This window comes from Mustelus asterias, unplaced genomic scaffold, assembly GCF_964213995.1.
Source record: "Mustelus asterias unplaced genomic scaffold, sMusAst1.hap1.1 HAP1_SCAFFOLD_645, whole genome shotgun sequence".
NCBI lineage: Eukaryota > Metazoa > Chordata > Chondrichthyes > Carcharhiniformes > Triakidae > Mustelus > Mustelus asterias.
In genome coordinates, this window is record NW_027590594.1 from 47,667 (window position 1) to 75,104 (window position 27,438).

At 46.9% G+C, this 27,438-nt stretch overlaps 2 protein-coding genes across 10 annotated transcripts in view; one reads left to right on the top strand and one right to left on the bottom strand.

Annotated features, from left to right (window-relative positions):
- Positions 1 to 15,932, bottom strand: part of LOC144487211 (uncharacterized) — a 55,952-nt gene extending 40,020 nt beyond the window's left edge. The window contains exons 1-4 of one of the 4 annotated variants that reach the window (XR_013496377.1): positions 12,885 to 15,932; positions 12,467 to 12,543; positions 10,050 to 10,135; positions 9,773 to 9,831 (exon numbers count right to left, since the gene is read on the bottom strand). Coding sequence is in view for 1 of the 4 variants with exons in the window: in XM_078205273.1 (XP_078061399.1) it covers positions 9,773 to 9,831; positions 10,050 to 10,135; positions 12,467 to 12,486 (165 nt within the window). In the remaining 3 variants the exon portion in view is untranslated. The remainder of the gene's footprint in view (positions 1 to 9,772; positions 9,832 to 10,049; positions 10,136 to 12,466; positions 12,544 to 12,884) is intronic. The other 3 variants (XM_078205273.1, XR_013496376.1, XR_013496375.1) reach the window with 3 other exon arrangements.
- The window catches only part of LOC144487210 (NACHT, LRR and PYD domains-containing protein 3-like), a 96,855-nt gene continuing 74,544 nt past the window's right edge, over positions 5,128 to 27,438 (top strand). For 3 of the 6 annotated variants that reach the window (XM_078205267.1, XM_078205269.1, XM_078205271.1), the window contains exon 1: positions 15,917 to 16,094. Coding sequence is in view for 1 of the 6 variants with exons in the window: in XM_078205266.1 (XP_078061392.1) it covers positions 5,253 to 5,308 (56 nt within the window). In the remaining 5 variants the exon portion in view is untranslated. Of the gene's footprint in view, positions 5,309 to 15,916; positions 16,095 to 16,453; positions 16,656 to 27,438 lie in introns of those variants that run through there. The other 3 variants (XM_078205266.1, XM_078205268.1, XM_078205270.1) reach the window with 3 other exon arrangements.

Below are 27,438 nucleotides of genomic sequence, written 5' to 3' on the forward strand. Positions count from 1 at the left end.
GAGGGAGCTGGATTAACATCAGTCGAGATACAGTCAGGAACACAGGGTGCTGGGGGAGAGGGATTACTCAGTCACAGTGTGAGGGATCTGGATTAACATCAGTACAGATTCAGTCAGTAACACAGGGTGCTGGGGGAGAGGGGATGCTGAGTGACAGTGTGAGGGAGCTGGACTAACATCAGTGCAGATACAGTCGGTAACACAGGGTGCTGGGGGGAGAGGGGTTCCTGAGTGACAGTGTGAGGGATCTGGTTTAACATCAGTGCAGATACAGTCAGTAACACAGGGTGCTGGGGGCAGAGGGGTTACAGAGTGACAGTGTGAGGGAGCGGGATTAACATCAATAGAGACACAGTCAGTAACACAGGTGCTGGGGGGAGAGGGGTGACTGAGTGTCAGTGTGAGGGAGCTGGATTAACATTAGTACAGATACAGTCAGTAACACAGGGTGCTGGGGGAGAGGGGTTACAGAGTGACAGTGTGAGGGAGCGGGATTAACATCAGTACAGATACAGTCAGTAACACAGGGTGCTGGGGGAGAGGGGTTACTGAGTGACAGTGTGAGGGAGCTGGAATAACATCAGTACAGATACAGTCAGTAACACAGGGGCTGGAGTATGGGGGCGACTGAGTGTCAGTGTGAGGGAGCTGTACTAACATCAGTAGAGATACAGTCAGTAACACAGGGTGCTGGGGGAGAGGGGTTACTGAGTGACAGTGTGAGGGAACTGGATTAACATCAGTACAGACACAGTCAGTAACACAGGGTGCTGGGGGAGAGGGGTTACTGAGTGACAGTGTGAGGGAGCTGGATTAACATTAGTACAGATACAGTCAGTAACCCAGGGTCTGGGGGAGATGGGTTACAGAGTGACAGTGTGAGGGAGCTGGATTAACATCAGTACAGATACAGTCAGGAACACAGGGTGCTGGGGGAGAGGGGTTACATAGTGACAGTGTGAGGGAGCTGGATTAACATCAGTACAGACACAGTCAGTAACACAGGGTGCTGGTGGAGAGGCGTTACTGAGTGACAGTGTGAGGGAGCTGGATTAACATCAGTACAGATACAGTCAGTAACACAGTGTGCTGGGGGAGAGGGGTTACTGAGTGACAGTGTGAGGGAGCTGGATTAACATCAGTACAGACACAGTCAATAACACAGGGTGCTGGGGGAGAGGGGTTATTGAGTGACAGTGTGAGGGAGCTGGATTAACATCAGTACAGATTCAGTCAGTAACACAGGGTGCTGGGGGAGAGGGGTTACAGAGTGACAGTGTGAGGGAGCTGGATTAACATCAGTACAGATACAGTCAGGAACACAGGGTGCTGGGGGGAGAGGGATTACTGAGTGACAGTGTGAGGGAGCTGGATTAACATCAGTACAGATACAGTCAGTAACACAGGGTGCTGGGGAAGAGGGTTACTGAGTGACAGTGTGAGGGAGCTGGATTAACATCAGTCGAGATACAGTCAGGAACACAGGGTGCTGGGGGAGAGGGATTACTCAGTCACAGTGTGAGGGAGCTGGATTAACATCAGTACAGATTCAGTCAGTAACACAGGGTGCTGGGGGAGAGGGGATACTGAGTGACAGCGTGAGGGAGCTGGTTTAACATCAGTGCAGATACAGTCAGTAACACAGGGTGCTGGGGGGAGAGGGGTTACTGAGTGACAATGTGTGGGAGCTGGATTAACATCATTAGAGACACAGTCAGTAACACAGTTGCTGGGGGGAGAGGGGTGACTGAGTGACAGTGTGAGGGAGCTGTACTAACATCAGTAGAGATACAGTCAGTAGCACAGGGTGCTGGGAAGTGGCGTTACAGAGTGACATTGTGAGGGAGCTGAACTAACATCAGTCAAGATACAGTCAGTAACACAGGGTGCTGGGGGAGAGGGGTTACTGAGTGACAGTGTGAGGGAGCTGGATTAACATCAGTACAGACACAGTCAGTAACACAGGGTGCTGGGGGAGAGGGGTTACAGAGTGACAGTGTGAGGGAGCTGGATTAACATCAGTACAGACACAGTCAGTAACACAGGGTGCTGGGGGAGAGGGGTTACTGAGTGACAGTGTGAGGGAGCTGGATTAACATCAGTACAGACACAGTCAGTAACACAGGGTGTTGGGGGAGAGCGGTTACTGAGTGACAGTGTGAGGGAGTTGGATTAACATCAGTGCAGATACAGTCAGTAACACAGGGTGCTGGGGGAGAGGGTTTACTCAGTCACAGTGTGAGGGAGCTGGATTAACATCAGTACAGATAGTCAGTAACATCGGGTGTTGGGGGAGAGGGGTTACTGAGTGACAGTGTGAGGGAGCTGGATTAACATCAGTACAGATGCAGTCAGTAACACAGGGTGCTGGGGGAGAGGGGTTACAGCGTAACAGTGTGAGAGAGTTGAATTGACATCAGTGCAGATACAGTCAGTAACACAGTGTGCTGGGGGAGAGGGATTACTGAGTGACAGTGTGAGGGAGTTGGACTAACATCAGTACAGATACAGTCAGTAACACAGGGTGCTGCGGGGAGAGGGGTTACTGAGTGACAGTGTGAGGGAGCTGGATTAACATCAGTACAGATACAGTCAGTAACACTGGGTGCTGCGGGGAGAGGGGTGACTCAGAGACTGTGCGAGGGTGCTGAATTAACATTAGTAAAGATACCGTCAGTAACACACGGTGTTATGGGGAGAGATTGAGCAGATTGGGTTTGTACTCGTTGGAGTTTAGAAGGCTGAGGGATGATCTTATAGAGGCCTATAAGATAATGAAAGGGCTGGATATGGTAGAAGTGGAGGGAATGTGGTGATATAAACAGGGCCTAGTTTTAAGGCTGATTAAATTGGATATCCTAAATTAAAGAATTGGGCACATTGAAATCAAACACAGTCAAACCGCAGGCAGGCCAATTGTACAATACACAAATGTGTCTGGGCCTGACCCATCAACCACCCATCAAAGGTCGTTACACTCTACTTGAGACTTAGCAGGAGATCATGGCACCTCATTGAAATGCATCGGTCTATTGTTAGAAGCCCAGATCGGGCCAGACTTTCTGTCACCAAGAGATCCTGTAGAAAGCTTACCTGATAACAAGTTTAACAACATGGAGATGGACACCTGGGGGGCGGACCCTGGTGTCCTGTCAGGCAGACATCAAGAAACCCACTGGGTATTGGAACCCCCTCCTGGGACCTCAGAGTAGTGTGAGGTAACGCATTTAGAAAAGGCAAATAAGCCGATGAAATACACAATAAATGGATGGATTGGGGAAAGAGAGGCCAAAGAAACAGAGATATGTTGGAATCCAGGACAAGCTGCATATACAGAATATTGGTCAAGGCATTAAATGTAAGAAGTTACATTAATCTTATCTTCTGTCTGCAAAAAATCCCTGTCTCTTCATTTCTGTGTAGTCTGTGTAATTTCTATCCCTGATCCTCTGCATCAATGAGATAGAAATTTCTTGCAACTTGCTGAAATGAAACAAATTGGAAATGTGATTGTCTCCCTTTTCAGTGAGGCTCACAGCTTTACCCTCTGTGTGAAAGCTGCTGCCCATCCTCAGCATGGAATTCAATTTAAACATTCCCCACTTACTGCAGAGAAGGGAGCGGCCCCATTCCAGGCATCAAATTCAACCAGTTTGACAACCTGCGGCTAATTCAACTGTCAACAAGTTTCATTCGAAATTTTACTTTAACTCTTCTTGTTCCAGAGATGTTCAGTAAATCCGTCAAATGATAAGAAACAAATTCCAACTGGGACTTCGGAATTTTGAGCAAACATTGATTTCCTGATATTTGTGGTTTCACCCCAGAGCCCAGGAGCCAGTTCCTTGTCAATGAGCTGAGAGAAGGACTGTTTCTATACATGGAGATTAACCGTTTAACTTCCAAACTGAATGATCTCTGAGCAACAATGGCTGCAGCTGTTGGGCAGTGAGCACGAACACTCCAGTTACATTTATTATTGTAAACCAGCAACAGAGACACCAAACACGGTGGATTCTGACCCAATGGAGTTATTCAAGAAGATGCTCAGAATTTCATTCACTCAGGATGACAAGTGAAGTGAATCTATGGCAGGTCATCGTCAACTGTCCTTATCGAGGATGACATCTACTCAGGGTAAATGGAGTTAAGATGCAGATGAGGCAAAATATAATTAATTAGAGGAATAGGCTCAAGGGGCAGAATAATTGCCTCCTGTAACTGTATTTAAATGTTGGTTGAATAATGAAGTGTGAAACTTCTGGAGGATTTGCACCTCCCTTTTAATCAGTTGATCTTGGATTGTTTATTTCAGATGGTGCAACATTTTTATTCAGAGAATGATCAGATAATCGGTTTCAAAGGTCAAACTTTAGAAACCATAGTTTGGCAAAAACACTTGCAATGTTCCATCCTGTGCCATTTATAGAATCAAGCCCCTAAACTTACTGATAGTTTTATTCTGGGTTCAACCAAAATCTCTGAACAAGAGATTTGCTGTCGATTGGTTTTATATATACATATTTGGAAATTACTGATTTATAACCTGACCCAATATGCTGAAGATTCTAGATCGGATCCACAAGGTTAAATATCAATTTTAATGTCAAATTGATAACAGTAAGACAGGTGAGAGCAGTGTGCTCTCTAACACTGCTTCCAACTCTCCATCTCTGTTGGGCGAGTCCCACTGGTTCTCCTGCACCCACCTGGCAGGACAAGACAACAACTCAGGTTGTTGTTTTACTGTGTGTAAATTACAGACAGTGTGGGCCTCCAAATGAAAAGAGAGAATCGAGCCAAAGTTTTGAGTCAGGATGACCCTTCATCAGAACTTTTATTTTAGCTCATACTTTAACATCCTAAGGCGTTCTATAAATATGTGAAGAGTAAAAGGATGAGACATGAAGGAATAGGGCCTATAAAACGTGAAGGCGGGAAAATCAGTACGGAACCAGTATAAATGGCAGAGGTGCTTAATGAGAATTTTGTCTCGGTTTTCACAGAGGAGAAGGACATGGGTGGATGTACTGTGGGCATGCGATGGACTGAAAAGATTGAGTATGTGGACTTTAACAAAGAGGTTGTGCTGGAATCTTTGAATGGCATCAAGAAAGATAAGTCGCCGGGTCCGGATGGGATGTACCCCAGGTTACTGTGGGAGGCGAGGGAAGAGATTGCAGAGCCTCTGGCGATAATCTTTGCATCGTCGATGGAGATGGGAGAGGTGCCGGAGGATTGGAGGATTGCGGATGTGGTTCCTATTTTCAAGAAGGGGAATAGGGATAGCCCAGGAAATTACCGACCGGTGAGTCTAACCTCAGTGGTTGGTAAGCTGATGGAGAAGATCCTGAGGGACAAGATTTATGAGCATTTGGAGAGGTTTAGTATGCTCAGGAATACTCAGCATGGCTTTGTAAAAGGCAGATCGTGCCTTACGAGCCTGGCGGAGTTCTTCGAAAATGTGACTAAACACATTGACAAAGGGAAAGCGGTAGATGTGGTTTATATGGATTTTAGCAAGGCGTTTGATAAGGTCCCCCATGCAAGGCTTCTAGAAAAAGTGAGAGGGCATGGGATCCAAGGGGCTGCTGCCCTGTGGATCCAGAACTGGTTTGCCCAAAGGAGGCAGAGAGTGTATATGGATGGGTCTTTTTCTAAATGGAGGTCGGTCACCAGTGGTGTGCCCCAGGGATCTGTTCTGGGACCCTTGCTGTTTGACATTTTCATAAATGACCTGGATGAGGAAGTGGACGGATGGGTTGGTAAGTTTGCCGACGACACGAAGGTTGGTGGGGTTGTGGATAGTCTGGAGGGATGTCAGAGGTTACAGAGGGACATAGATAGGATGCAAGACTGGGCGGAGAAGTGGCAGATGGACTTCAACCCAGATAAATGCATCGTGGTCCATTTTGGCAATTCAAATTGGATGAAGGAGTACAATATTAAGGGAAAGACTCTTAGTACTGTGGAGGATCAGAAGGACCTTGGGGTCCGGGTCCATAGGACTCTAAAATCGGCCCCGCAGATGGAGGAGGTGGTTAAGAAGACGTATGGTGTGCTGGCCTTTATCAATCGAGGGATTGAGTTTAGGAGCCCGGGGATAATGATGCAGCTCTATAAGACCCTTGTCAGACCCCACTTGGAGTACTGTGCTCAATTCTGGTCGCCTCACTATGGGAAGGATGTGGAAAAGATTGAAAGGGTGCAGAGGCGATTTACAAGGATGTTGCCTGGATTGAGTGGCATGTCTTATGAGGATAGGCTGAGGGAGCTCAGTCTTTTCTCCTTGGAGAGACTTAGGATGAGAGGAGACCTAATAGAGGTATATAAGATGTTGAGAGGCATAGATCGGGTGAACTCTCAGAGGCTTTTTCCCAGGGTGGAAATGTCTGCTACGAGAGGACACAGGTTATAGGTGCTGGGGGGTAGGTACAGGGGAAATGTTAGGCGGAAGTTTTTCACACAGAGGGTGGTGGGCGAGTGGAATCGGCTGCCGTCAGTGGTAGTGGAGGCAAACTCAATAGGGTATTTTAAGAAACTCCTGGATGAGTACATGGGACTTAATAGGATGGAGGGTTATAGGTAGGCCTAAAAGGTAGGGATATGTTCGGCACAACTTGTGGGGCCGAAGGGCCTGTTTTGTGCTGTAGTTTTCTATGTTTCTATGTTTAAGTTTCCTGACCTACTAGCTGTAATTGAATTAGAATTTGACTGTATTTAATTCTTAGAAATCAGGAACACAGAGAGACTAAGTGAGTTGGTAAAGCTACAGCACAAAAAAACCCTGCAAATCTATGAATAGTCAGTGTGAGGCCATCCACTTCAGTTCTGATGTTCTAGTAACAGCTAACTGCATTCTAATGTTCCAGTGCAGAGTTAGCTGCGTTCTAATTCAGTAGTTCCAGTGCACTTAGTTACAGGAGCTAAGTTCAGACATAATTGCCCCACTCCCATGAAGCACCTCAGCACAGCTCTGTGCAGTCAGGGTCAAGTGTGGGTCAAGACTGGCAGGCCCCTGTCACATTAGGATCTTCTTTGGGGTATGGATTTCTGGGGACACTATCCCCAGGGGGCACCGCAGGGGTGATCAGTGCCAGTAATAGGAATTTCTTCAAATGTGGACTTACCATCTTAGGAAACAACACCCTCCAAGCACTGGGTGCAATTGACCAAGAACTCGCAGAACTCAGACTATACACACAGCAAGCGAGATATGCAGTAGACTATCAGCTAGCCAGACAAGGAGGGGTATGCACCATCATCAAAGGAAAATGCATCACATATGTACACGACGAGACATTAAACATAACAGCAGCCATGTCCGGGATACAAAAGCAATTGGACAGCTTTAAACAGGGATTTACAGGGACTGATGGGTGGTTAGGGTGGCTGTTTAACACAGTTTGGGGAGCATACATTATGACGGGATTAATTTTAGTAGTAGCCATCCTGTTCACACTCTGCCTGGGCCTAACCTGTATTAAAGTGATATGTGCAAATATTGCATCAAGAATGCTACCCACTGCCAGTATCCAGATGCAAGAATTTAACCACACCACAGAGGAAGAGGAACAACGGCAAGGACGACATCTGTACAAGTCACTGTACCTCTCAAGATCGTCCATGGGGGGTCAGCCATGAATGGGACCCCCTGGACGAGAGGAGGGACTGAAGTAGGCCATTTTCCAAAAGCCATATTTTTATTATCTCATCAATATTCACCTCATTAAACATATTCATTTATTGGACTGATTGGCACCATTTATAACGTGCCCACAATGCAGAGGGGAACACCCGAATGGACATTCGTTTAAATCCCCCTCTGCACAGCTGAGAGACCTTTCATTTCAAAGCCGACAAAAGCTTTGCCCAGCAACAGCACGAAGCTGCATTTTAAACCGGCCTTTGGCCAGAAGATCGGGATATCTGCGAGTCAAGGCCTGGAGTGGGTTATATGGCATAACCGGACTGTCAATAAAATATTACAGGAATAAAATGGCCAAGGCAGGCAAAGAAACTTAATAAACTAGGATAAAAAGAATAAGAGATTAGATTAAATCCCCCTACACACAGCAGGACAAAATGACATTAACACCTAATCTCGCAAGCATAGAATACAGACACAAAACAGTAGAGATCGATGTAGATAAGGGGACACATCGAGAGGATAATGGGAAACACATTAAAACACCGGGGCAAGAACAGGCAGTCCCATTAACACGGACACACACCATACAGATGCAAATTGACAAGTCTCTCCGGGAACTTCCTGACCAGACAGGCCATTTTATAAATATTGTAAAAATGTATGAGCAAATGTTCCCGCTCGAATTTGGATTCCTATAAATATCCAGAGCAAATGTATAACCATTGAGATCAACGTGGCCAAGCACTGTTTCTAAGCTGGCTACAGGGGTCTCCCTGGGTTCCCAGTAATTGTACATGAAAGAAAAACGCTTTGAACCTTGCCTTGCGACTCGACTTCCTTGAATGCACTGGTACAAGGGACTTTTCCCTACAACAAGATAGAGAGAGAGTAACAGAGAGAGGGAAGGAAAGGAATGGAGTGAGAGTCACAGAGAGGGAGAGGAAGTGATTGAGATAGAGTGTGTTCGGCAGAGTTCCTGCAATGCTGAGTACAATGGCCTTTTAAAGTACCACGCAGAACACAACAAATAGGAGCAGAAGTGGGCCATTCTGCTCCTCCCATTGATAAGATCATGGCTGATCTGACTGTGGCCTGAACTCTACTTTGCTGCGTGTCTCCCCATAATGCTCAACTCACTCTCTGGGGAAAGTGGTTAGCACTGCTGCTTCACAGCGCCGAGGACCTGGATTTGATACCCGGCTTGGGTCACTGTCTGTGCGGAGTTTGCATGTTCTCCCCGTGTCTGTGTAGGTTTCCTCCGGGTGCTCCGGTTTCCTCCCATATTCTGAAAGACGTGCTGGTTCGGTGCATTGATCCGAACAGGCGCCAACTAGAGGAATTTCACAGTAACTTCATTGCAGTGTTAATGTAAGACTGACTTGTGACCAATAAATGAATTTTAACTTTGACTTCTAAACACTAACCACCCCCTGAGAGAACAAATTATTCCTCCTCATCTCCATCTTTAATGGGAGCTGTATGAATTTTAAACTGTGCCCTCCCTGATACTAGATTCCCCCATGTTGGCCCTGTTCTGTGATAATACAGATGTTTAAAGATTATTCAGTAGTTCTTTAAGGATAGCAGACACAGGGAAAGAAGAAGTGACTCTGTACACAACAGATATATTTCAAGGGTATATATATGAGTGGGCAGTAATCTTCTCTCAGAATCAGACAGATTGTGGGTTCAGCTCAGAGCCTCAAATACTAGGCCCTCAGCATCGATCAGAGACTCCGAACACAGCATGATGGGAGAGCGGACAAAGGAAACTGGTGTTGAATTTGTGAGCCTTGCTTTGTGGGAAGCTTTAGTGCTTGGGGAGAATGTCAACTTCTGAATGGACCTACCATATATTAAGCTGATCTTTCACTACACACTATCGGTAACTGCAACACTATATTCTGCACCCTTTCCTCTCCTTCTCCCCTGTGTACTCTATGAACGGTATGTTTTGTCTGTATAGCGCACAAGAAACAATACTTTTCACTGCATCCCAATACAAATCAATCAAATCAAATCCAATTAACACGGTGAAGTTTGGACCCTGTGGGGTGACAGTTGTCTGAATACAGATTCTATCTTATTGTAACATTCAGGTACCACGTGTACTGAGCTCACCAGCGTTCTGTCTGTATTGTGTGAATCCAGTCTTGAAATATCCACTAATATTGCTAATTCTGCCAAAACAGAAACAGAAAGAGTGTTTGAATTCTCCGTGATTAGAGCCCTTAATGATAAACAACATGGTGGATGAGAGGGATAGAGAGAGAGAGGAAGAGATACAGAGTAACAGAGAGGTCGGGAGAATGAGAGAGAGCAATGCAGAGAGTAACAGTTGTCTGAATACAGATTCTATCTTATTGTAACATTAAGCTACCACATGTACTGAGCTCACCAGCATTTGCAGAAGCCATTATATAAATACTGTTCTGTCTGTATTGTGTGAATCCAATCTTGAAATTTGCACTCATGTTGCTAATTCTGCCAAGACAGAAACAGAAAGAGTGTTTGAATTCTCCGTGATTAGAGCCCTTAATGATAAACAACATGGTGGATGAGAGGGATAGAGAGAGAGAGGAAGAGAGAGAGAGATGGAGCGATGCAGAGTAACAGAGAGATAGGGAGAGGGAGCAATGCAGAGAGTAACAGTTAGACAGTGAGGAATAGAGATTAATTCAGATGGATAGTGAGTGACAGGGGAGTCCGAGACACTCCATAAGCAAGGTAAAGATTTGAAAATGGAGGAGTGTTTCTTATCCACTTATAATAGATAATCCACACTCACACCACTCACATTTCACACTCTCTGCTCAGTCCTGTGTTGGGGGGTGTTGAGTGTCGGATCAGTGTTTGCTTTTCTCAAACCGCACTGATATTCCCAACAAGGGCAAGAGGTTTGTGTTTAAAAATGTAAACATTTAAAAGCAAAACTAGACCGGATTTGGTTAAATCTCATGGGATCCAGGATGAGGTGGCCAAATGGATACAAAATTGGTTGATGACAGAAGACAGAAGGTGGTTGTCGAGGGTTGTTCTATTTTCAAACTGGAGGCCTGTGACCAGCCTCAGGGATCGGTGCTGGGTCCCCTGCTATTTGTAATTTATATTAATAATTTAGATGAGAATTTAGGAGGCATGGTTAGTAATTTTGCAGATGACACCAGGATTTGTGGCATAGTGGACAGTGAAGAAAGTTATCTCGGATTGCAACGGGATCTTGATCATTTGATCGAGTGGGCTGATGAATGGTGGATGGAGTTTAATTTAGATAAACGCAAGGTGATGCACTTTGGTAGATCGAACCAGCGCACTACTTAGTTAGTGGTAGGGCATTGGTGAGAGTTATAGAACAGAGATCTAGGCGTACAGATTCATAGCTCCTTGAAAGTGGAGTCACAATGGATAGAGTGGTGAAGAAGGCATTCCACATGCTTGGTTTCATTGGTCAGAATACTGAATGGGATTTGGGACATCATGTTGAAGTTGTACAAGACATTGGGTAAGGCCACACTTGGAATACTGTGTACTGTTCTGGTCACCCTATTATACCAAGGATATTACTAAACTAGGAAGTGTGCAGAAAAGAACTACTGGGATACTGCAGGGTCTTGATGGTTTGAGTTATAAGCAGAGGCTGCAAAGACTGGGACATTTTCTCCTGGAGCATAGGAGGCTTCGGGGTGGTCGAACAGTGGCCTCGCTGGATTCACTCTGTCCTTTCAGATTCAGTCTCACAGGCCTGGCTGTGTTCACTGTGTCCTTTGAGATTCAGTGTCACAAGCCTGGCTGGGATCACTCTATCCTTCGAGATTCAGTGTCACAGGCATTGCTGGGTTCTGTCTGTCGCTTGAGATACAGTCCCATATGCCTGGCTGGATTCACTCTGTTCTTTAGGATTCAGTGTCACAGGCCTGGCTGGGTTCAGTGCCAGGTTCACAGGAGTGCCCGTGTCAATTAGTAGTTCCCTCTCGCTCGATTTGAAGTCCCAACTATCTCAATTTGGAGTGCCCCCTATCTCGATTGCGAGTGACCCTCTAACGATTAGGAGTGTCCCATCTTGATTTGGAGTGTCCTGATCTGCAATAAGGGAGCCTTCTATCTCGATTAGGAATGCCCCCCTGTTTAGATTTGGACCAGTGACTATTTCAGTGAGGTGTGCCCCCCGTCATTTCTGAGTGTCCCCGGTCAATTAGGAACGCTGCCTACCTCGATTAGGTCTGCCCCTCCCTCGATTAGGAGTGCCCCGTATCTCGAATGATGGAGCCTTCTATATCAGTTCGGGGTGCCTCCTATTTAGATTTGGAGCAGCGACTAATTCAATTAGCAGTCCCCCCCCCATCGCCATTGGCAGTGCCCCCCTCCCCGTTGCCGTTAGCAGTGCCCCGCCGTCGCCGTTAGCAGTGCCCCCCTCCCCCCGTCACCGTTAGCAGTGTCCCCCCGTCACCGTTAGCAGTGCCCCCCCCGCCGCCGTTAGCAGTGCCCCCCCGCCCCTGTCACCGTTAGCAGTGACCCCTCCCCCCATCGCTGTTAGCAGTGCCCCCCCATCTCGATTGGGAGCACGCCGTATCTCGAATAAGAGAGACTTCTATCCCGATTAGGTGTGCTCCCATTTAGATTTAGAGCAGTGACAGTTTCAATTCTGAGTGCCCGCATATCAGCTCGCACTGCTCCTGTCAATGAGGAGTGCCCAGGTGAATCACAAGTGCCCCCAATTTCAGTTTGGAATGCCCCCATCTTGATTACATGCGCCCTTATCTCGATTAGAAGGCCATGGACCAAATCCTGAGTGGAATGACAAGAATCCAGACTTACCTGGATGAGATCTTGCTCATGGATTTGACTATTTTCCCAGTACTTGGAGAATACCTTAGAGGTTGCAGGAGCACGGCCTGCAAATCAAGAGAGAAATATGAGTTCTTCAAGGACTCCATTGAATGCCTGGGTCATGAAATGGATTGCACAAGGCCCAAGATGGAGGTCATCATGAAAGCCCCAAGACCAGACAATGTGTCCCAATTCAGGTGATTTTTGGGTCTAATTGTTGTACCTGTTAATCTCAGATACTTTCAACCAGTTTACTTACTCCAAGGTTTTACCCCGGTGCCCTTATTTGCAAGGTGGACAAGGACAAACATAAGTAAAGATTCAACAAGTTTATTAAATAACACTATTAACCCTTAAATTACCCACATAAAACAAGAGGATACCCCAGCAGATTCAAGTATACTACCCGTAAAGATGCTTTGGTTAAACTGCAGGCCCGATTCTCTGAGTCCCTCTGGTCTGTCGTCACGAAGGTGAGTCTCGATGGCCGCTTCTTCCTTCCTTCCTTCCTTCCTTCTCTGGTCAGTCTTCCGAATGGTCACGGCTGTCTCCCCTGTCGAGTCTTCGCTCCTTGTGCCTCTGAGTGTGTCCCTTTATCCCCAGCCTGCTTGCCTTTCCAGAAACTTCTCTGGCTTCTGGCCAATGAGGTCCCAGGAGGGGGTTCCAATACCCAGTGGGTTTCTTGATGTCTGCCTGACAGGACACCAGGGTCCGCCCCGCAGGTGTCCATCTCCATGTTGTTAAACTTGTTATCAGGTAAGCTTTCTACAGGATCTCTTGGTGACAGAAAGTCTGGCCCGATCTGGGCTTCTAACAATAGACCGATGCATTTCAATGAGGTGCCATGATCTCCTGCTAAGTCTCAAGTAGAGTGTAACGACCTTTGATGGGTGGTTGATGGGTCAGGCCCAGACACATTTGTGTATTGTACAATTGGCCTGCCTGCGGTGTGACTGTGATTGATTTCAATGTGCCCAATTCTTCAATTTAGGATATCCAATTTTATCAGCCTTAAAACTAGGCCCTGTTTATATCACCACATAATCAATTACTATGACAAGCTCATTCCGGATCTGGCGACAGCATTGAAACTGATGCTCCAGTTGCTGGTGAAAGGAGAGCCGTGGAAGTGAATTAAAAATAGGAGGCTTCTCTGGTGCTAAAGCAGGCTTTGAAGAGATTGGAAATGCGAGTTCAATTTAACCCAAAGTTACCGCTGCACCTTAAATGCGACGCCTCGCCCAATGGGATTGGGGTTGTCCTGTCTCACGTTATGTCAAACGGAGTGGAAGATCCATAGTATTCGCTTCTAGATCATTGACGAAAGCTGAGGAAAAGTTTGCTCGGGTGGAAAAAGGAGGCTGAGGCATCGTCTTTGCATCAAGAAATTAAAAGCTCTGCCATGATGATGTTGTGACGGAGCTCGAAGGGCTGAATTACTGACTCCCATTCATAATTCCTAAATTTTATCTTCCATCCTTGGACTATTCACTGGGATACCGTCCATGGCAGCAGTTTGATTGCAGAGGTGGGTGTTGGTGCTGTCAGTCAGAGAAACACGGCAATGCGGATGCTCTGTCAAGGCTGCCTTTGCCTGGAGATAAAGATGTTCCCGCTGGAATGTGCACACAATGCATTTCACACAAGAAGATAAAGTTCCGGTAACCGCTAACCAGTTACCCGGAATGATCCGGTTATGAGGCAGGGTGTGCAACTTGTCCAGAGAGGGACGACGAGTAGAAAGCACCTGGAGTTACAGCGGTAAATGTGCGGAAGCTGGGAGTTGTCGGTGTTGCTGGATGTTTATTCTGGGCTATGAGAGCCTCAATCCCCCATCATTAAGAGGAAAGGTGCTGGAACGGGAGCACCAAGAGCACCCGGGGGTGCTGCCAATGGAAGAAACAACAAGAAGCTGTATGTGGTGCTGGGGTTGAAAGTGGGATGGTGCGAATGCTGCGCTTGGGGACGGAAGGTGCCGCCCTTGCTGCCTCTTGCTGGCTGGAATGGCAGCGAATCCACAGCGAGTCGCTGCTTCATCACAATCTGCCCGACTCCACCCACACTGGCTGTCAATCACTCTGCTGGAGCGGCTTCCTATTGGCTGTGTTCAGCTGATGGACAGCAGAATGGACCAATGGAGAATGAGGGTGCAGTGATGGATTGTGCAATGAATCAATAAGGCTTTTGACAAGGTACCACATGGCAGGTTGTTGCACAACCTACATCATGGGACCCAGGGTGAGGTAGTTAAATGGATACAAAATTGGCTTGATGACAGAAGCCAGTGAATGGTTGTCCAGTGTTGTTTTTCAAACTGGAGGCCTGTGACCAGCGGTGTCCTCTGGGATCAGTGCTGGGTCCACTGTTATTTGTCATTTATATTAATGATTTGGATGAGAATATAGGAGGCATGGTTGGTAAGTTTGCAGATGACACCAAGATTGGTCGCACAGTGGACAGTGAAGAAGGTTATCTCGGATTGCAATGGGATCTTGATCAATTGGGCCAGTGGGCTGACGAATGGCAGATGGAGTTTAATTTGGACAAATGCGAGGTGATGCATTTTGGTAGATTGATCCAGGGCAGGACTTACTCAGTTAATGGTAGGGTGTTGGGGAGAGTTACGGAACAAAGAGATCTCGGGTACGGGTTCATGGCTCCTTGAAAGTGGAGTCACAGGTGGACAGAGTGGTGAGGAAGGCATTCGGCATGCCTGGTTTCATTGGTCAGAACATTGAATACAGGAGTTGGGACGTCTTGTTGAAGTTGTACAAGACATTGGTAAGGCCCCACTTGGAATACTGTGTACAGTTCTGGTCACCCTATTATAGAAAGGATATTATTAAACTAGAAAGAGTGCAGAAAAGATTTACTGGGATGCTACCGGGACTTGATGGATTGAGTTCGAAGGAGGAGTTGGATAGACTGGGACTTTTTTCTTTGGAGCGTAGGAGGCTGAGGGGTGATCTTATAGAGGTCTATAAAATAATGAGGGCACAGATCAGCTGGATAGTTCATGTCTTTTCCCAAAGGTCGGGGAGTCTAAACCTTAGAGGGCAGAGGTTGAAGGTGAGAGAGGCAATTATTTCACACACAGGGTGGTGAGTGTCTGGAACGAGCTGCCAGAGGGAGGAGTAGAGGTGGGGACAATTGTCTTTTAAAAAGCATTTAGTTAGATGGGTATAGAGGGATATGGGCCAAATGTGGGCAATTGGGACGAGTTTAGGGGTTTAAAAACAGGGGCAGCCTGGACAAGTTGGGCTGAAGGGCCTGTTTCCATGCTGTATGTAAATCTGAATGATGACGCAATGAGGTGCCGCCCACTCAGTGACGTGGCTGGAAGCGGCCGTTAAACGGTTTCCGCGCGCGGCTGGAGGGGGCGTTCTGACGTCACTGCCGACGCACAGCACGTGACCTGGATCTGGCCAATCGGCGAGCGGACAAACAGCCGCCGCCGTCTCGAGTGCGGAGTTCAGGCGCCGCGCCGTTTCTCACTGCGTGTGCGGGGCTTTCCCAGCGGCGTTTCTCACTGCGTGTGCGGGGCTTTCCCAGCGGCGTTTCTCACTGCGTGTGCGGGGCTTTCCCAGTGACGTTCACACCGAATTTTTGAATAACGGTAAGGAATTAAATAAGAGAAAGAGTCTCCACTTCAGCGGCGCCGACTCTCGCTGACTGGGGTTGTCCCCAGTGGCAGCGAGTCGCTGCTTCATCACAAGCTGCCCGAGTGCGCCCCGCACTGGCTGCCAATCATTCTGCTGGAGCGGGTTCCTATTGGCTGTGTTCATTTGACGGACAGCAGAATGCACCAATGGGGAATGAGGGTGCGGTGAGGTCCCGCCCACTCTGAAAGCGGCTCGCGGTCACGTGGGAACGGCCGTTCACGGTTTCTGCGCGCGGCTGGAGAGGGGGGTCTGAAGTCACTGCCGCTCACAGCACGTGACCGGGATCTGACCAATCCACGAGCCGAAAAGCAGCGGCCGCCGACCGGAGTGAGCCTGCGCGAACTTCACTCCGGGAGGGTGCGGTCCGCTTCCTACTGCGCGCAGGCGCACTGCGGTTTTTTCACTGCGTATCCGGGTATTTCCGGGTCTGTGAATCACGGGGAGGAATTAACGGCCCAGAAAAAGTTTGAACTCCAACAACATTCAGCTTGAGGATTAAAATGTCGGTTTCCTGTGTAAATACAGCCTGTCTTTGTATCATATTAACAGAGCGGGGACGGTCAGTTACATTGTGGGCGGCGCGGTGGCTCAGTGGTTGGTGCTGCGGTCTCACAGCGCCAGGGAGCCGGCTTCAATTCCCGGCCTTGGCTCACTGTCTGTGTGGAGTCTGCACATTCTCCCCGTGTCTGCGGCCCTTTCCTCACACTCTCCAAACATCAGCAGCACAGGGGCACTGGCCAGGCTCAGTTGCTGCTCAGTGTCAGGGGGATTAGCAGGGTCAACACGGGGAGAAGGTCTGGGTGGGATTGTGGGCGGTACAGACTGGATGGACCAAATGGCCTCCTCCTGCACTGCAGCAATTGGATGATTAAATGTTTCACAGAAAGATCTGTTATTACAATTGAGGCCTTGTCTGTGTAAACACTGTACAGCACCATCTAAATTATTACAGTTCGATTAAGCAGACGCAGCATGGATTCTGCTTGACGAACTTGTTGGATTTTTATGAAGATGTGAATAGTGCCGTTGACGGAGGGGAACCGGTGGATGCCGTGTTTTTGGATTTCCAAAAGGCGTTTGATAAGGTGCCTCACAAAAGGTTGCTGAAGAAGATTGGGTCACATGGAGTTGGGGGTAGGATGTTAGCGTGGATTGGGGATTGACTATCCGACAGGAAGCAGAGAGTCGGAATAAATGGGTGCTTTTCTGGTTGGCAGTTGGTAACTAGTGGTGTGCCGCAGGGATTGGTACTGGGGCCTCAACTATTTACCATTTATATAGACGATCTGGAGGAGGGGGCTGAGTGTAGGGTAACGAAGTTTGCAGACGACACAAAGATAAGTGGAAAAGTGAATCGTGTGGACGGCGTAGAAGGTCTGCAGAGAGATTTGGACAGGCTGAGTGAGTGGGCGAGGATCTGGCAGATGGAGTATAACGTTAACAAATGCGAGGTTATTCACTTTGGAAGAAATAATAGCAAATTGGATTATTATCTAAATGGAAAGAAATTACAACATGCTGCTGTGCAGAGTGACCTGGGGGTCCTTGTGCATGAGACGCAAAAACCCAGTCTGCAGGTGCAACAGGTGATCAAGAAGGCAAATGGGATGTTGGCCTATATCGCAAGGGAGATAGAATATAAAAGCAGAGATGTCTTGCTGCATCTGTACAGGGCATTGGTGAGGCCGCAGCTGGAATACTGTGTGCAGCATTGGTCCCCTTATTTGCGGAAGGATATATTGGCCTTGGAGGGAGTGCAGAGAAGGTTCACCAGGTTGATACCAGAGATGAGGGGTGTTGATTATGAGGAGAGACTGAGCAGATTGGGTTTGTATTCGTTGGAATTTAGAAGGCTGAGGGGGGATCTTATCGAGACCTATAAGATAATGAAGGGGCTGGATAGGGTAGAGATGGAAAGATTCTTTCCACTTAGAAAGGAAACTAGAACTAGAGGGCACAGCCTCAAAATAAAGGGGGGTCAGTTTAGGACAGAGTTGAGGAGGAACTTCTTCTCTGAGGGTGGTGAATCTCTGGAATTCTCTGCTCACTGAAGTGGTGGAGGCTACCTCGTTGAATATGTTTAAATCACGGATAGATGGATGCCTGATCGGTAAGAGAATTAGGGGTTATAGGGATCAGGCGGGTAAGTGGAACTGATCCACTTCAGATCAGCCATGATCTTGTTGAATGGCGGGGCAGGCTCGAGGGGCTAGATGGCCTACTCCTGCTCCTATTTCTTATGTTCTTATGTTCTTACAATCTAGTGCTTGTATGAGTAAACGCAGCAACAGATCTCTTTTAGTGAATTCAGTCTGGGCCCTGTATGAGATCATGAAACTAAATTGCTTTTACAGCCGCACATTCAGCAAATGCACGGAAATTGACTGAGAGCTTGATTGAAAACGAGGATATGTGCACATTCAAAGTGCAACACGTGTATTGCCACAGCAGCCCCAAATCCCAAACTCTATCTCTAAAGAGAGAGAAAAGAACTGGTACCCACAATGTTTGTGCCTCATGGAAATCCCCTCCCTGCTCTTTTGCCCTGTCTGGGCTTCTACTGCGCAACTTTCACCTCACTGACTTTGTCGGCCTTGGCTCACTGTCTGTGTGGAGTCTGCACATTCTCCCCGTGTTTGCGGGGCTTTCCTCACACTCTCCAAACATCAGCTGCATAGGGGCACTGGCCATGCTAAGTTGCTCCTCAGTGTCAGGTGGATTAGCAGGGTAAACACGGGGATAGGGTCTGGGTGGGATTGTGGTTGGTGCAGACTGGATGGACCAAATGGCCTCCTCCTGCACTGCAGGAATTGGATGATTCTATATTTCATAGAAAGATCTGTTATTACAATCTCGGCCTTGTCCGTATAAATACCATTTAAATTGTATGAGTAAACACAGCAACGGATCTCTCTCAGTTAATTCGGTCTGGGCCCTGTATGAGCATTTGACAAGGTGATCCATAACAGGATGGCGCATCACGGTAAAGCTCATGGAATTGGAGGAAGTGCGTTAGCGTGGATTGAAAACTGACACGCAGAAAACAGAGTTGGAATAAATGGCTCCTTTTCAGACTGGAAAGGTATAACTAGTGCAGCACCGAAGGGATCAGTTCTTGGCTGACAATTGTTTTGTGACCTGGCAGAAGGAACAGAATGTCAGGTTTCCAAATTTGCCGATGATACCAAGTTAGTTGGAAGGGCATGTTGTGATGAGGATATTGTGATGCTGCAAACTGATACAGATAGACTGGGTGACTAGGTGAAAACTTGGCAAGTGGAATTTAATGTGGGCAAGTGTGAGGTCATGCACTTCAAGTAGGTGGAATCAAAAGGCAGATTGTTGTCTAAAAGGAGACAGACTGCAGGTGAGTAAAGTACAGAGAGATCCAGGTATTAGCTGGCATGTCCATCAAGGGGCAACAAGGTTTTGATTTGATTTATTATTGTCACATGTATTAAAATTGAAAAGTATTGTTTCTTGTGCACCATACAGACAAAGCATACCGTTCATAGAGAAGGAAATGAAAGGGTGCAGAATGCCGTGTTAAAGGCATAGCTTGGGTGCAGAGAAAGATCAATTTAAAGCAATGTCCATTCAAAAGTCATGGCAGCAGGGATGAAGCTGTTCTTGAGTCGGTTGGTGCATTACCTCAGTCTTTTGTATCTTTTTCCCGAGGGAAGAAGGTGGAAGAGAGAATGTCTGGGGTGCAGTGGGGTCCTTAATTGTGCTGGCTGCTTTGCCGAGGCAGCAGGAAGTGTAGGCAGAGTCAATGGATAGGAGGCTGGTTTGCGTGATGGATTCGGCTATATTCACGACCTTTTGAAGTTTCTTGTGGTCTTGGGCAGAGCAGGAGTCAAACCAAACTTTGATACAACCAGAAAGAATGCTTTCTGTGGTGCAATTGTAAAAGTTGGTGAGAATTGTAACTGACATGCCAAATTTCCTTCGTCTTCTGACGAGGCATTGGTGGACTTTCTTAACTATAGTGTCGGCAGAGGGAACCAGGACAGGTTGTTGCTGATCTGGACACATGAAAAATTGAACCTCAGGATCCTTTCTACTTGCCCAGGTTGCTGTAGACAGCGGCACGTTCTCCTCTACGCTTCCTGAAGTCAATGACAATCTCCTTCATTTTGTTGACATTGAGGGAGAGATTATTGTTGCCGCACCAGTTCACCAGATTTTCTATCTCATTCCTGTACTCAGTCTTGTCATTGAGATCCAACCCACTGCGGTGGTGTCATTGGCAAACTTAAAAATCGAGTTGGAGGCGAATTTGGCCACACAGTCATAAGTGTATAAGGAATATAGTAGGGGCCGAGAACACAGCCTTCTGGGGCACTGGTGTTGATGAAGATCGTGGAGAAGGTGTTGTTGCCTATCCTTACTGATTGTGGTCTCTTGGTTAAGAAGTTCAGGATCCAGTCGCAGAGGGAGGAGCCGAGGCCCAGGCAACTGAGTTTGGAGATGAGTTTTGTCGGAATAATGTTGTTGGAGGCTGAGCTGTAGTCAATAAATAAGAGTCTGATATAGGTGTATTTGTTATCTAGTGTTCCAGCGTTGAGTGCAGGGCCAGGGAGATGGGGTTTGCTGTGGACCAGTAGTGGTGGGAGGCGAACTGTTGTGATCCACGCAGTCAGGAGGCTGGGATTGATGAATGCCATGACTCGCCTTTCGAAATACTTCACAATGATGGATGTCAGAGCCACTGAATAATAGTCATTAAGCATGCTGCAAAGCTTTTCTTTGGTATTGGGATAATGGTCGTTTTCTTTAAGCAGATAGGGACCTCAGATTGTTGTAAGGACATGTTGAAAATGTCTGCGAATACCCCCACCAGCTGATCTGAGCATGATCTGAGTGCTTGTTCCGGTACCCCATCCGGCCCAGTCGCATTCCATCAGTTGACCATCGAGGAAGCTGCTCTCTAATCTGCAATGATGACCTCAGATACAGCTGGTACAATGGTTATAACACTGCTGCCTCATAGCACCGAGGAACCAGGTTCGATTCCCGGCTTGTGTGACTGTCTGTGCGGAATTTGTACATTCTCCTCGGGTCTGCATGGGTTTCCTCCAAGTCCTCCAGTTCCTTCCCACACTCCAAAGATGTGCAGGTTCTGTTGATTTGGTCATGCTAAATTGCCCCTTCGTGTCAAAGGGATCAGCAGGGCAAATACGTGGGGTGACAAGGATGGGTGGGATTGTGATTGGTGCAGACTGGATAGACTGAATGGCCTCCTTCTGCACAGTAGGGATTCTATGAGGTGTTAAGAAGGAAAATGGCATTTTTGCCTGTATTGTAAATAGCTTGTTTAAAAATAGGGAATTTCCACTTTCTTTCTGGCTAAGATGGAGTCAGCGAGATCAGACAGTGTCTCACCCGGGGAGGATGGAGCCATTGAGATCAGACGGTGTATTACCTGGGGAGGATGGAGGCAGTGAGATCAGACAGTGCATATCCCAGGGAGGATGGAGCCAGTGAGATGATCGTGTCTAACCCGGAGAGTGTGGAGTCAGTGCAATCAGACAGCGTGTAACCCAGGGAGGATGGAGCCTCTGAGATCAGATAGTTTGTGAACTTCATGAATGTGTTGATGAAAATACAGTAATTGAAACATTTCTAACACTCCTGTTGAATCTTCTTTTGATGTCAGGTAGGTGGGCTAATCTAGGTCCAAGCAACGGGAGTTTGGGTGGGTCGTCCAGTTACCCATCGACTGCAGCTATAAGAACATGAGAACTAGGATCAGGAATAGGCCATCTGGCCCCTCGAGCCTGCTCCACCATTCAATAAGATCATGGCTGATCTTTTTGTGGTCTCGGCTGAATTTACTCACCCACTCACCATAGCCCTTAATTCCTTTTATTCAGAAATGTATCTATCCCTGCCTTAAAAACATTCAATGAGTTGGCCTCAACTGCTTCACCGGGCAGGGAATTCCACAGATTCACAACGCTTTGTGTGAAGGAGTTTCTCCTCAACTCAGTCCTAAATCTGCTGCCCTTATTTTCAGGCCATGCCCCGTAGTTTTAGTTTCACCTGCCAGTGGAACCAACTTCCCTGCTTCTATCTTATCTATTCTCTTCATAATCTTATATGTTTCTATAAGATCATTCTTCAGAATTCCAGTGAATACAGCCCCAGTCTACTCAGTCTATCCTCATAAGCCAACCCTCTCAACTCTGGAATCAACCTAGTGAATCTCCTCTGCGTCCTGTCAATATGTCTTTTCTCAAGTAAGGAGACCAAAACTGTACAGTGTTCTAGGTGTGGCCTCACCAGCACCTTATACAGCTGCAACGTAATCTCATTGTTTTTAAACTCCATCCCTCCAGCAATGAAAGACAAAATTTTATTTGCCTTAATTACCTGCTGCACCTGCAAACCAACTGCTAGTGATCCTTGCATAAGGACACCCAGGTCCCTCTGCACAGCAGCATGCTCCAATTTTTTACCATTTAAACAATAGTCCATTTTGCAGTTATTCCTATCCAAATGGATGACCTCACATTTACCAACATTGTACTTCATCTGCCAGACACTCGTCCACTCACTTAGACTATCTATATTCCTTTGCAGACTTTCAGCGTCCTCTGTGCACTTTGCTCTGCCACTCATCATGGTGTCAGCTGTGAATTTTGACATACTGCACGGTCCACAACTTCAAATCATCAATGTAAATCGTAAACAATTGCAGTCCCAACACTGATCCCTGAGGCACATCACTAGTCACTGATCGCCAACCAGAAAAACACCCATTTACCCACACTCTTCTTTCTGTTAGTTAACCAATCCTCTATCCATTACATTACCCGTAACACCGCACACCTTTATCTCATGCAGCAGCCTTTGGTGCGGCACCTTGTCAAATGTTTTCTGGAAATCCAAATACATCACATCCACAGGTTCCCCACTGTCCACTGAGCATGTAATGTTCTCAAAAAATACCACCATCTTAGTCAAACGTGACCTCTCTTTCATGAACCCATGCTGCATTTTTCCAATGGGACAATTTCTATCCAGATGTCTCGCTATTTCTTCCTTGATAGATTCAAGCATTTTCCCGACCACATAATGCATTTGCTATTTTCCCCACCATCTGTTTTAGTACCCTGCGATGCATTCCATCAGGGCCAGGACACTTGTCTGCCTTTAACCCATTAGTTTGCCCAACATACCTCTTTTGTGATAATGGTAGTTTCCAGGTCCTCCCTGCCATAGTCGCCTTGTCATCAGTGATCTGGCAGCTATGTTCCCTGCCAGGTGTGCCTCAAATGGGAGAATGCGATATCTCCCTGAAACATAAAAGCTTTCCATACCTGGTGGAGAGGACCAGAGTGTGTTTGAACTCATTTCATCGTATTTTGCTTTGTTTAAGTTTTCTTTGAGATTCTGCTCATTTTTAAGAAGCCACATTTGAAGTTATCCCTTTGTTGATCTGGTCTATTTTGTTAAGATGCATGTTGCAAGATGCAGAATTTCACTGGCATTTCAATCTCTGAGCTTTTCCCTCGCATGCCAGCGCACCACAGTCTAAGTCACTTTGCAGAAATGTCCCCCCTCATTTTAGCAAAGAACAGAAGGTTTTCCTGTGTCAGCAGCTGCTGCACCCCTGGGAGGGAGAATTGGGAGAGGGAAAAGGTGAGAGAAGAAGGGAAAGGGAGAGAGGGAGTGAGAGGTGGAGGTGGGAACCAATTGTGGTTTTGAGTGGTTAGAAAAAACAAATTGTGCAAATTTATGGTTTCTGAAATTAATAATTTTCAGCAAACTGAGCAGTGGATGTTCGGTGAATTATCAACCTGGTAGATTGTGTTCAGTAACGGGTGAACAATCATCTCATTGAATGAAAATGAATGTTCACTTACTCCTCTTCCTGTAAGTTTGTAAATACCTGGTGTGGTTCCTTGATGGGGTGAGGTTCCTCAATTAACTCCTGCTGATGTTGGAACAGAGTCTGATCAATGAAAAGTAATATTGTCCCACACAATTGGTCAGAGCAGTGGAGAATAGGAAAAGTGAATGGGGAAGATTGAAGAGAGAGGGAGGGAGTCAGTCACAAGGTGTTTGGAAGGAAAGGAGGGAGGAACTCCTTGGTGCCATGGACACCAATGGATCTTGGCACAAGGACAATGAGAAGATGAGGCTTTATCAATTTCCGTTTAAAACTTTCCTCTTTGAACTGTTCTCTCTCTCCGCCTGAACTGTTACCTGTTTCTTTCTCTTATTTTTCTTTTCTGTTTTTGTCTCATATTTTCTGGATTTTGTTTTGTGTCAGTCAGTGACCAGAATGAGACTGAGCTTCCTCGCTGTTTAAGGGAGGGTGATTGACACCGAGATCCATCAATCAGAGAAGGGGAAGCATCGAAGCCCCGGCCTTGGTGTTAACGGATGTGCACGGACCATCATGTCCAGCACTATGCATGTGCATGACCAGAGTGCCCTCCAAGCTTGCACCGACCATGCTGTCTGAACTAAAAAAAAAACTACTCTTCTGGGGGCCATATACCTCTATCCCCATCCTATTCATGTATTTGTCAAGACGCACAAAGAACAAAAATTACAGCACAGGAACAGGCCCTTCGACCCTCCAAGACTGCACCGGCCATGCTGCCCGACTTAACTAAAACCCCCTACGCTTCCGGGGACTATATCCCTCTATTCCCATCTCATTCATGGATTTATCAAGACGCCCCTTAAAAGTCACTACCGTATCCGCTTCCACTACCTCCCCCAGCAACGAGTTCCACGCAACCACCACTCTGTGTAAAACATCTGCCTCGTACATCTCTCTTAAACCTTGCCCCTCGCACCTTAAACCTATGCCCCCTCGTAATTGACTCTTCCACACATGGAAAAAGCTTCTGACTATCCACTCTGTCCATGCCTCTCATAATCTTGTAGACTTCTATCAGGTCTCCCCTCAACGTCCATCACTCCAGTGAGAACAAATCAAGTTTCTCCAACCTCTCTTCATAGCTAATGCCCTCCATACCAGGCAACATGCTGGTATATCTTTTCTGTTCCCTCTCCAAAGCCTCCACATCCTCTGGTAGTGTGGCGACCAGAATTGAACACGATATTCCGAGTGCAGCCTCACTCGGGTTCTGTAAAGCGTCAACATGACTTGCCAATTTTTAAACTCAATACCCTGGCTGATGAAGGCAAGCATGCCATATGCCTTCAGGACTACCTTCTCCACTTGCATTGCCACTTTGTGACCTGTGTACCTGTACACGCAGATCCCTTTGCCTATCAATACTCCTAATGGTTCTGCCATTTATTGTATATTTCCTATCTGTGTTAGACCTTCCAAAATGCATTACCTCACATTTGTCCATCTGCCATCTCTCTGCCCAAGTCTCCAACTGATCTATATCCTGCTGTATCCTCTGATGGTCCTCATCCCTATCCACAAATCCACCTACCTTTGTGTCATCCGCAAACTTACTAATCACTCCAGTTACAATTTCCTCCAAATCATTTATAAATTACAAACAGCAAAGGTCCCAGCACTGATCCCTGAGGAACACCACTTGTCACAGCCCTCCATTCAGAAACGCACCTTTCCACTGCTACCCTCTGTCTTCTTTGACCAAGCCAGTTTTGTATCCACCTTGCCAGCTCACCTCTGATCACATGCAACTTCACCTTCTGCACCAGTCTGCCATGAGGGACCTTGTCCAAGGCCTTACTGAAGTCCATGTCGACAACATCCACTGCCCTCCCCTCATCAATCATCTTCATCACTTCCTCGAAAAACTCGATCAAGTTCGTGAGACACGACCTCCCCTTCACAAAACCATGTTGCCTCTCACTAATATGTCCACTTATTTCCAAGTGGAATAAATCCTGTCTCGAAGAATCCTCTCCAATAATTTCCCTACCACTCATGTAAGGCTCACTGGCCTATAATTACCTGGATTATTCTTGCTACCCTTCTTAAACAAAGGAGAAACATTGGCTATTCTCCAATCCTCTGGGACCTCCCCTGTAGCCAGTGAGGATACAAAGATATCTCTCAAGGCCCCAGCAATTTCCTCTCTTGCTTCTCTCAGTATTCTGGGGTATATCCCATCAGGCCCTGGGGACTTGTCTACCTTAATGTTTCTCAAGAACCCCAATACCACCTCCTCTTTGATCTCAACATGACTCAAACTATCTACACATCCTTTCCCAGACTCATCATCCACCAAGTCCTTCTCTTTGGTGAATAAACCTTGAAAGTCACTGTCGTATCCACTTCAACTACATCCCCTGGTAGCGAGTTCCAGGCACCCACCACCTGTGCAAAAAAACTTGCCTCGTACATTTCTTTTAAACCCAGCCCCTCGCACCTAAAACCCATAGCCCCTAGTAACTGATTCTTCCACCCTGGGGAAAAAGCTTCTGACGCAGCATCAACACTGAATATATCTGGGTGATGTGGTCTGAATACAGAGAGCATTATAACAGAGTATGTTTGGGTGATTATAGAATCATAGAATCCTACAGTGCAGAAGGAGGCTATTTGGCCCATCGAGTCTGCACTGACCACTATCCCACCCGGGCCCTATCCCCACAACCCCATGCATTTATCCCAGCCAGTCCCTCTGACACTAAGGGGCAATTTAGCATGGCCAATGCACCTCACCCGCACATCTTTGGATTGTGGGAGGAAACCGGAGCGCCTGGAGTAAACCCACGTGGACATGGGAAGAATGTGCAAATTCCACCCAGACGGTGACCCAAGCTGGGAATTGAACTCTGGTCCCTGGCACTGTGAGGCAACGGTGCTAACCACTGTTGCACCGTGCAGATTCTGGTCTGAATACGGACAGCATTATTACAGAGTATATCAGGGTGATTCTAGTCTGAATACAGACAGCATCAAACTGAGTGTTTCTGGGTGATTCTAGTCTGAATAGGCACAGCATTATAACACTGAGTATACATCCTGTTACTGTTACATTTTTCAAACACACGCTGTTTCTGTACATCTATCCTCAGCTCGGAGAGCAAATAGCCAATTTCCACTTTTCACCCAAAATGTGAACAGACCCGGGACAGAAACATGGGGAAAGTAGTGAAATATCAGACGGTGTGTAACCCGGGGAGGATGGAGTCAGTGAGATCAGACAGTGTGTAACCCGGGGAGGATGGAGTCAGTGAGATCAGACAGTGTGTAACCCGGGGAGGATGGAGTCAGTGAGACCAGATAGTGTTTAACCCGGGGAGGATGGAGTCAGTGAGATCAGACATTATGTGACCCTGGGTAGATGGAGCCAGTGAGATCAGAAAGTTTGTTAACTCGGC